We start from the raw sequence: 11,011 nt of genomic DNA, 5'->3' as shown, positions 1-11,011 counted from the left end.
GCAAAAAACTGTTCAGAAAATCACTGTACTCTCTTATAGAGTTCAAATTTCAAAACATCCAGAGTGTGGTTGAAGTTACACAGTATTAATGGGGGGAACAACCAATTGCCAGCCTTTTTTCGCATGGAGCACACTTGCAAGTGTTGCAAAGCAGAAGGCATAGCTTCTGCAGGGCATCCGTCGGCAGCTACAACTACCCAATTAATTCATCAGGAATAGCGTATGAACCTGCAATGCCCTGTCCATGCATGGGCACCAAAACCAACAATTCACACATGCACTTAACTGAGAAAACAGCTGTCAAGATAAAATGCATTTTATTAATGCGGACTACTGAGAAGTGAATCCCACAAGAGCCACCCGCCTCCCGAACAGTGCAAGGACACAGTCGGCTGCCGGCAACACCAGCCACCCTGTTAAAACTTTGGCGCGTCCACATTGACATCTGAGGAAAGAAAAGGTTCCATGGCTTGGGAATATACAAGCGTTGTCTGATGTGCACGAGGCCACAAGGGAAAGTCCACACACGAGTTGGAAGGGAGCTTCCATCCAATGGAATATGTGCAGAATATGGAGTTCAGGGAGGCCTTTGTATCTTCCTGACCTTGAGGTAAAGGCACTTCCTTGCCTGGTGAGCAGCTACAGAGAATTCTAGCAACCAGAATTCAGTTGCACACCATATTTTACAAAAACTAACCTGTTATGCAATTGAAGCATAGCTTCAAAAAATGGAAAACGCACTTAAATCCAAACACATTAGCCACAACTGGGCAGAATTTGAATCATTTACTACAAAAAGCATCTTCAAGGACAAGTACAGGAACTGCTGCAGCAAATTGTTAAGTGGCCTGCCAACAAGCTTGAGAATGCAAGACGAGCATATTCTAAACCAGTTTCGAGCGACGAAGTTAAGGTTGCCAATTCTTGCCTTTTATCCTGTTCTCCAATAAAAAGAGAGCTTTGCGCTCAGTGGGTCTGCAGAGGGAAATGGCACCACTTGGCATCACATTCATTTCACAGAAGATGGAATTTTTTAAAGGGGTTAACCGCAATAGGATATGATAAAACTCAAAGGATGGAATGTTTGAAATTGCGCTAAACTAAACTACAAGCTGTCATGTTTGAGTTTACGAACGCCAATTTCTTTGAAACGCAAATGCACTAACACTACACATGTTTAAAAAAAACACAAGGAATGCCGAGTGTCAAAACAGCTCAGTTCCGGAATCATCCACGCCCTGTTTTGTATCAAGGGAGATGTCGAAGCGGGGGAGGGAGCAGCCCCACTTCCAGGCCATTTCAGTTGTGCCACGCCTGCCACGATTGCAGCTCCACAAGGCAAAGTCCCGTCTCTTCCAGAATGTGCACACAGGAATGTATGGAGCCAGTTCTCTGTGCTGTCCATCCCCAACACACGGACACGGAGCAGGGAACACTTGGCCACCCGCCTTGGGTCCCCTCCGCTAGACGACATTTCTAGGAGTGCCGTTATGAGTCACTGCTTTTAGACCAGGGATGCTTGCTTGATGGTTGCAGGATCGGTGGGAGGAAATGCCTACTTCAAAGACCTCGTGGATGGCCTTGCGGAAGCAGTGGAAATTGTAGTCTATTAAACCTGGGGGAGCAAGAGAAACAAACCACAGGTGACAATCGAGAGAAGGCAAAGCACAACCTCATCTGGGAGCCTGACTTACCAGAAGACCCTCAGCACCCTCTGCCATTCATTCTGGGTGTAAAGCCCTTGACCCAGCTGTTCTGCACAGCAGCAGACAGAAGCTCTACAGCTGCATCACAGTTACTGCCAAATGCATTCCAAAACACAGTTGACTAAACATGCCTGTTCTTGTTTTAACATGCCTGACAGTATCCAGGCATGTTAGAAAGGGGCCCTGCTCTTCCAGCATCTCAGACTGCCTATCTGGTCGAGACACAAATAGCTACAACAACACAAAACACAACTCAACAACCCAAGAGGATGAGCAACTTTACATGCTCAGGCAAACACTCGTGCTGCTTCAGGGTTTGGATCCAAGCAGCAAACATTGTACGGCAAATAAAGATTCAGTTGGATCGAAGCCCAAACCTGAGCTTCTTTAGTAAGAATCACTGGGACAGGATAAATGTAGAAACGGGCCCTGATCTGCAACACAGTTTTAGAAGTGGGGAGGCCATCCAAAATGGATTTTGGAGTCAGCCAGCCTGGAAAAATGATTGAATATAGGTTGAGTCTAGGGCAGAGTATGTGACTCCAGAGGCCCTGGAGCACTAGGCAGAGATGAGGAGGGCAGCACTAAGGAGGGCATCAAATAGCACAAGCTATTTGATGCAAGGGACACACACACAAAACCAGCCTCTTATAGAGTTTTACATTGCACTGAAAACACATCATGCAGAAGGAACTTTTCCGGAATGCTACCATAAAGAGGCTCTCAGCACCCTCCTAGGCTTGCTGCCCTTTGCTTGACTCTTTGCAGCCCTTTTCCCCTTCTTCCAGGCTGGCACCACAACCCAGGCACACACTGCTTAGCTCCCACTTGAGGAGTGACACCATAAAACTTTTGCCTGTGTACATTATGATAGATTGTTTAGTTGTTTATTGATTCTGCTTATATAATTTTGTATATTGTTTCTCTTTATATTTATTTCCTTGTACTCCACTCTGAGGGACGCGGGTGGCGCAGTGGTCTAAACCACTGAACCTCTTGGGCTTGCTGATCAGAAGGTCGGCAGTTCGAATCCCTGTGACAGGGTGAGCTCCTGTTGCTATGTCCCAGCTCCTGCCAACCTAGCAGTTCAAAAGCATATCAAAGTGCAAGTAGATAAATAGGTACCACTCCGGCGGGAAGGTAAACAGCGTTCACATGTGCTGCTCTGGTTCACCAAAAGCGGCTTAATCATGCTGGCCACATGACCCGGAAGCTGTACGCCAGCTCCTTCGGCCAGTAAAGCGAGATGGGTGCCGCAACCCCAGAGTCGTCGGCAACGGGACCTAAAGGTCAGGGGTCCCTTTACCTTTTTTACCCCACTCTAGGCTATAAATACTGTAAATAAACAAGGTTGTAGAAGTCTAATGAGAAGATTTGAAAACTTGCCCCAAGGGGATTTTGGTGAGTGCAGCTCACAGAGGATCAACTCTTCACAAATTGCAATTACCAGATTTGTGCAACCCCATAGAAGCTGGAGCCCAGGCACTCAATCGCGGGACACACCAATCTTCTTCCTCACCTTTGCGTTCAAAGCTTTCTTCTCTAAGGATGCACACCAAGGCCAGAAACTTGGTCACTTCTTTTAAATACAGCACAGTTGTGTTGTTGAGCTTGATGATGGCCATGGACTCCTTGTCGTAGGCACTGCCGCTCCCATCCTCCTTGAGCCTATGGTTGTTTGAGACAGAAGGGACTATTCAGGGCACATAATTAGCTAAGGACTTTGAGGCAGCATTTTAAAAGTAATTGAATACTGGACTGAGGCATTAAGCAGCAATGAGGATTGTGAGAATCTTGTGGACACCGTTTATCTTGAGTTCAGCAAAGCATTTAACAATGTACCAGTATATTCTGATGAAGAAGCTAGCTAAATGCAGGGCTGAAGATTCACAGCTGAGGGATTCACAGCTGGTTGTAAAACTAGCCAAAAAGAAAATGCTCACCAACAGCTCCTCATCAAACTGGAGATAAGTTTTGGAATGGGGTAGTGTAGGCCCCCACCCTGGGTCTGGTCCTCTCCACTGAATTAGATGGAGGGTGAAAGGAATTCTGATCAGATTTGCAAACTATACAAGATTGGGAGGACAGCTAACACCTCCAAAGGTCAGAAGAAAATTGAAAGCAACCTTGATAAAAGGGCCAAAACAAAATGAAGTTCAACGGGGGAGAGGGGGAGTTCCATATTTAGGCAAATAAAATGCATAGGTATGGGACTGGGGTGTGGGTGGGTGTGGAATAGTAGATTTAGCAATAGTACGGGAAAGAGTTGGAGCTGATTGTAAGATGCATAATGTGAATGGGCAGCATACAAAAGGTTTTCCTCATTATTCGGTACAAATGAACATATTAAAATGTCTCAGTATCATAAATACAGAAAAATATTTACACATGAATCCATCCAAACACCTTCCTACTTTATATCACTCGCTCAAAACAGACACTGCAATTTCTAGTACCCCTCCTTACTAGCAACAAAATCATACAGAAAATGTGTTTTAGTTTCACACCCAATATTCCAAAAGCCAGGGCTTCCTCAATGCTAGGTTTTCATTTTTTCATGACATTTGACAACGGATTTCCCTCTAAGCTACTTCAAGATTCTCTGAAATGCCAAAGAAGCACCACATGGTACTTACCCGTATATACAAGAAACATCAATGACAACATCTATCATGTCGCAACAGAGCTCGTATGACTGCATATCAACAGGCGAACTATCCGTTGCAATATAGATCTTGCTGACGACATCAAAGAGAAAAGCTTTTTCAATACCAGAATTCTAAAAGAAGAAAAAACAAGTTAAAATGGTTGTCTAACATACTGAACTATTCCTCAGCCTACTGGAGACTCTTGTTTTACTTTTTTACTGAAGGCAGATGGCCAGACAGGAAGGGGCCTTTCATCGCCACTCTAAGAAGGCAAGGAAGAAGAGCTCAGCTGCTGGATCAGGCCCAGCATCCTGTTCTCCACAGTGGTTAACTAGATGCCCCAATGGGAAGCCCAAAGGTAGGACCTGAGTGCAAGAGCAGCAATACTCTTCCCAATTGAGACTCTCAGCAACTGGCTTCCAGAGGCAAACTACCTCCAATGGTAGAGGCAGAGCACAGACATCCAGAAATTTGTCTGATCTCCTTTCAGAGCCACCCAAGCAGCCACCACTATCTCTTGCAGGAAATGAAGATGGTGGCCTCACATTAGCCAAACCTACCTCAAAGACACCACCACCAGTGTTTCAAATAGCACACTGTGCCAGTTGCCAAACTGACAGCCATACCACCAGTTTGGTTTTCAAACTGGTGGTAGTGATGGGGCAACTGCTGTCCATTTTGCAGTCTGAAATGAAGGCACCCGAAACAACTAAACACGCTCAGAAGGTAATAGATAACTGGCTATCTTTTTATAAAGCGACAAGCAAGACTCTCTAGTAGTGGATTCTGCTTTGAGGAAAGTCTTGTCCACATTTGCTGCCATCTCCGAAGATATATCAGTCAACTATTTAGGAAAATGTCTGTGCACTTTAGGAGGCCTACTAAATTCCCCCCCCAAGCCTATTATGCTGCACAAGTGCTTGCTTTGTTTCACTGGTGTTTTATTATACACATTGTGGGGGGATGTAAGTAGGTTGGATAAAAACTTGCTCTTTTACACAGATGTTGATAGCTATACTAAACCAGGCATTCTCAAACTCGGCCATCCAGATGTTCAGAGACTACAGTTCCCATCATTCCTGACCACTGGTCCTGCTAGCTAGGGATCATGGGAGTTGTAGGCCAAAAACATCTGGAGGGCCGAGTGGGAGGAAACCTGTACTAGACTCTTGTTTTAAAAAAATATAAAGTGCAAAGGTGGAAGCTTAAATTTTAAGGGGAAGTAAATCTTTTTCTTGCTGATTAAAATGTCTTGTTATAAATAAGCGCAATTATTCTGTCTATGGAGGATATAAGCCTATAGAGCCTCCAAGCCACCTTCAAAATCTTCCCTTTGCAGAGAGAATCTCATCCTCTAAGATGCCACTGGACATCTGGCCACTGGCTAGAGCTGAAGAGACAGGCTATTTGCTCACAAGAGCCCTGACTGAGCACAAGCTGCTATTGCAGGTGCTGTAATGAAGAAGTCTAGCATAGATCATGGTTTGAGAGCTCCCCAACTGCTGGAGCCCGCAGATAACTACACACGTTTTTGAAGCAAAAGCCTTACTTCCAAGTTCTAACCAAGTATGCCAGTTACTCATTATTTCTTAGCAATATGTCTTCCAAAGGAGAGCTTCTAAGCAATTTCATACGCTTACCGGCCCAACAAAGCATTACTGCAACATTTAAAAACAAGTCATTGCATTCATTGCCTAATCTTCACTAAACGTTCCCAGGGCAGGGTACAAAAACATGACAATTAAAGTACATGTACAACACCTACTTACTGATATAAAGATATTTAGCAGGTTTTCCAAAGTTGGCAACTGTGGAATGAGCTTCTGTACCACCTTGCTGAAGGCTTCAAATATAGAATGATCATAGATGCTGGTCAAATAAAAACTACAAAGCAGAACACTGTTATTAGCTATCAGAACAGTTCCAGGTTTAATTAGCTGCTTTGGTATACTGAAAGCAAAACTGAAGCATCAAGGAGGCCCACACTGAACAGCTTCAAATACATTTAACATACTCTGGAAATTCTTGTTTTTCTCTTTGTTCCCCTCAGTGATGAGATCATTGCTTCCAAAGATACCTTTCAACGTGAAGACTAATTTGCATCTCAAAAAAACCGTGAGGGGGGAGATAACAAAGAGCAAAAGCAGTTTAAATATTTTTGCAGTCTCTCCTTATTGCACACAATAAGGAGCAACCCTTTTTGTAAACATTTCTCTTGAAATACAGAATATAATGAAGGGGCCAGACATGCCTCAGGGGAGAAGGAATGCTGCAGGGCCACTACTGGAAAAAGCCTTCCCCCATAGGGACCAATAGGAGGGCCTCATCTGCAGATCTCATGGCATGGATAGGTCTACACATGAGAGTGGGTGTTCTCGTGGATATTTGGGGCCCAAGCCATCAAGGGCTTTAAACGTAAGTGTGAGCACCATATTTAGGCCCAGAACAACATCTGCAGACAATGTTAACTGTTGTAACATGGGAATTAGATGTGCTTGACCCACTACCCTATCACCACCCTAGCTAATACGTTTTGCACAATTTGTAATTTCCATGATGTCTGGTTAAATTGAACGTACACTTTTTAAGAAGACGCCAACAATAAATCAACAGAGACTAATGATTTTTAAACACAACTATTCACAAAACCCACAAATGATTAGTAACATCTTGAAATACATATTCCTCCTTTTTGTATGGAAGAGAAAATACCTCTTCTAACATTATGCAAATGCCCCCCTTCAGAACTACCTCTTTATTCATGTGTAGATTAAGACTCATATTATTAGTCAAGTAACAGCTGACTTCTTCTTGACCAATAGACTCACTATTGGTCTTAGCTGCTCAGAGCCTGTATTTGCATGCAGGAGAAGTCCCTAACTCACTGAGGATTTGAGACCCATAGGCTACCCTCACTTGGTTTAGCCAACCAGTTAGAAGTTGTTCCTGATATGTGGCTGCTGTTGCATGCTGACAGCTTCTAGGAGCCACAGGTGAGAGCTGAGTGCGGGGTGAGGACCGAAGGTGGACAAACTACCCCAGAAGGAGCATAACATGCACCTCACCAGAGGTACTACCCCTCCCCTAACACCACATACACCCTGCATGTGCTGTAGAGGGAAGTGAGGGGCAGTTGGGGCTCATCAACCTGGGAAGGTAGCCCATCTAGGAGAAGGAAAATTCTGATTTTAAACCACCACTGCCTTGAGGGAGAAGAAAAGTCTAAGGAATAAACCCTACATAAATCCAAAGTGGAGTTAGATGACACCTTGGAACTCTTGCACCCAAGCTGATGCCAAACATACTGTTCTGCTTTTCTTTGGACAACATCATCAAGGTGGGTGGGGGGTCGGGGTTCTGTCATCTGTGCAGCCCACCACCTCCACACACACTGCCCAAGCTTGCACAGTGGTTTGACTTCATCCCCGTAGGCACACTTCATTGTCTTGAGACAAGCGAATACCAACAACAACAACTGATTGTTCAGGTGATGGTCCCAGCATTAAACAAGCCCTCGAAAATGCAGCTTCTCCAGATTTGGTCTCAAATGGGAGAAAATTGTGTCCAAATGAAGTCCACTTACCTAAGGTGAAGTTTTTCTAGCCCAGCATCACCAAGATCATCATTGGCTCTCTGATGAATATCTCTCTGAGTTTCTATTTTATGATCATCTGACAAACCATCAACTTTATGAATAAAAACCTCAAAGTTCATTTCTGGATTAATTTTGTAAGCTTTTGAGACTGTAATGTGCAACCTGGTTAATGCTTCCATGTAGTCATCCTGTAAGCAAAATATAATATGCATTCTTCAGTCAGAATTAAATGTACAGGCCATACATTACTAAGAAACATAATGATGTCTGCTTGTTGATATTTACAATTTACAATTACTATAATAGAAACAGACCTTGTGAGAATCCCAAGGATAATTCAGAATCAAAATAGTTCTATTCTTGACCAGATCTCATCCCAAAGCCTAAAAATACTGTTACAGAAACTGATAAATTCAACCACAAACTGGTCTCTAAAAGCTGGATTGTTTGCTTGAGCTGTGTTCTACCTTACTTAACACTGCCTAAATTACTCAGTAGTATTCCTATCTAATATGGTAATGCCTCTGCACAATGTCATTCCTGCTGTTACCAGTATTTTAAAGGTTGTAATCTACTCTGAGCTGTGACCTGTTTAAAAGATAACAACAGACAGACTACAGCTACTTCAACACTTGATATTTATGTTCAGGATCATTGCTTGCAACATCCCCAATACATCCTCCCCACCACTCACAGAGCAACCGACTCTGCTCCCCAAAGTCAAGCTTCATAATGACCTGTGCATCAATAACATAGATGAGGGCTCCAGTTCCCCTGAAGATCATCTCATAATCGAACGTTGGATCAAAAAAATCCATTTGTCCAGGAAAATCCCATATTTGGAAGTTCACAAAGGAGCTATTTGAAATATCATCTTTATAGATTTTGTTGGTACTCTCCAAGAATAAGGTTTCATTAGGAGACATTTTGTGGAACACCACCTGTGTGCAATAAAGAGAATACAACCATTATTTACTTTTTTGCTGTTTTACATTTCTACCCTTCCTTCCACTAAGGAACTCAATAATCCTTGTTCTCTCCTCCACCCGTCCATTTTATCTCCAAAATAACAAGGCACAACTCCCCCCTTCTCAGTGAGGATCAGGACTGAGAACCTGAAGCTGCATCTTTCTCCCAAGTCTCTTGCCTGAACCGCCAACTATGATGCTACCTTGAGGAGGAGCCAGTAAAGAAATGTCAGACATCTTGATGTGGAATGACAGGTTGAATAGTGGCATGAAGAAAATAGAGATCTTGCTTATATCCCTGCAGGCTCCCTGCACCCGTTTAGTCTCCCTGCCCTCCCCAATCATGAGTGATTATTATTGTTAATAATAATACACCCAATTATATCCCACCATTCTTCTAAAGATTTCAAGGTGGGGCATATGATTCCCCCTCCCCATTTTATCCCCACAACAACCCTGTGAAGTAGGTTGCGCTGAGTGACAATGGCTGGCCCCCCAAGATCACTCAGGGAGTTTGAACCCTGGTTTCCTCTCAGGTCCTAGTCGGAACCTAAACTTCGATCTCCTCCCTCGTCGCTATCCCGAAGCCCCCGCGATGCTCCGGACACGACCCCACGCCAGGGAGGAGGGGGCGGGAGGCCCTGCACACCTTCTGGATCGACGATTTCCCGCTGCGGCGCAGCCCCATAAGCAAGATCCGAGGCTGCTTGGAGGAGTCGCCGCCCGCTCCGCCGCCCGAGCCGAGCCCGCAGTTGCTGCCCCCGCCGCCTCCTACGCCGCCGCTCCCGCCAGGACCCCCGATGATTCCTCCGCCGCCGCCGCCGCCGCCCAGCTCGGCCCCGCCATCGATGTCCTCTTCGTCATCCTCCTCGTCGTCGTCGTCCTCCGCGCCGTAGCCGAAGTCCTTCGGGAAGGAATCCGCCGCCGCCGCCGCCGCCGCTGCTGCTGCCGCCGCCGCCCCGAGGCTCCCGCCGGGCAGAGCCCCCGCCGCTGGCTCCTCGACCGCACCAGGACCCGCCGCCGCCCCGAATTGCAGGGCCGCCATCACGAGCTGCCAAAGGCGCCCCCCACTCCAACAGCTCCTGAGCCCGCCCCCACCTCCCAACACCTCGCGCACCGATTGGCCTGCAGGAGCAAGAGGCATTCCCATTGGCCGAAAATGAGACGGCAGCGCGGCGCGTGACCGGAGGGGGGCGCGCGGGGGCCGAGCTTTCAGCTACCTGTCCGGTAAGGAAGGGGCGCCCTTTGATGACATCCGATGGCAGGCCTCGCCTCGCCCAATGGCGCGTCTTCTTCTTCTTCTAGTCCCACCCCCACCTGGGATCCGCCTTCCGGGCGACTTCCTGGTTTTGTCAAGGGAGCAGAAACAGTGGCGGCCTTGCATTCAGTGTTGTGTCACCTGCGGCGGCAGCAGCAAATTCATCGAACGTTTAGGATGTCCTTGTTTCGGCGTCGCGAACCGCCCTGGAATCGCGCGGAAGCGGCGCGGCGGGGGGTTGGCCTCCACCCATTCGAAAGTTCTCCTGAGAAAGTGCGCTACGGCCGTGGAAGCCCATAAACTGACACCCCCAAGCCCTCCCACTCCTTCCCCCTTTCCATGGACTCACTAAAACAGCATGACCGGGAATTTTCTATGGAGGAATAGCTGAAACTTCCAGCATCCCACTTGCGACCTTAATCTCATGGTCTCCTTGCACTGGGCTACAATTACAACATGTTGATTCTTTCACTGGCCAAAAAGAATTAAGATTACAGTTCTAAGCAGTCTTAATTGAGAATTGCAGGAGGATCTTGGGTTGCTGCTCCTGTTCTAAGGGAAGTTAGCTTCACCCTAGGAATATTAAGTGGCATTCAAGTCCAAGTCATTGGAAGTTTTTAAACAGAGGTTGGATGACTATTTGTCATGGTTGTTTGTTGAGATTCCTGCATTGCAGGGGGTTGGACTAGATGACCCTTGGGGTCTCTTCCAACCTGACAGTTCTATGACTCACCACACCAATGTCTGTACCCTTATTTGTCTTTCATAAAAGCTTTCAACCCTCCAACAAAAAAAATAGAAAGATTGCCCTGCTGTACAATGGATCCATTTTTAAA

General features: G+C 45.9%; 1 protein-coding gene across 2 annotated transcripts; it reads right to left on the bottom strand.

Moving 5' to 3' along the window:
- Nucleotides 1-300: 300 nt before the first annotated feature.
- Nucleotides 301-9,983, bottom strand: RRAGC (Ras related GTP binding C). Of its 2 annotated transcripts, none has more exons than XM_081872457.1 (7): nt 9,567-9,983; nt 8,687-8,890; nt 7,938-8,137; nt 6,124-6,238; nt 4,343-4,485; nt 3,154-3,374; nt 301-1,615 (listed from the first exon to the last, which is right to left on the bottom strand). In XM_081872457.1, the coding sequence occupies exons 1-7, from the start codon at nt 9,960-9,962 to the stop codon at nt 1,464-1,466; spliced, it is 1,431 nt and encodes a 476-aa protein (XP_081728583.1). In that variant the 5' UTR covers nt 9,963-9,983; the 3' UTR covers nt 301-1,463. The 2 variants fall into 2 exon arrangements, with proteins under 2 accessions (XP_081728583.1, XP_081728584.1); XM_081872458.1 differs by having other exon boundaries at nt 3,226-3,374; nt 9,567-9,977.
- Nucleotides 9,984-11,011: the final 1,028 nt, after the last annotated feature.

Source organism: Podarcis erhardii (genome assembly GCF_964252035.2).
Source record: "Podarcis erhardii genome assembly, chromosome: 7".
Classification (NCBI taxonomy): domain Eukaryota; kingdom Metazoa; phylum Chordata; class Lepidosauria; order Squamata; family Lacertidae; genus Podarcis; species Podarcis erhardii.
This window is presented reverse-complemented; position numbering and strand designations above follow the sequence as displayed.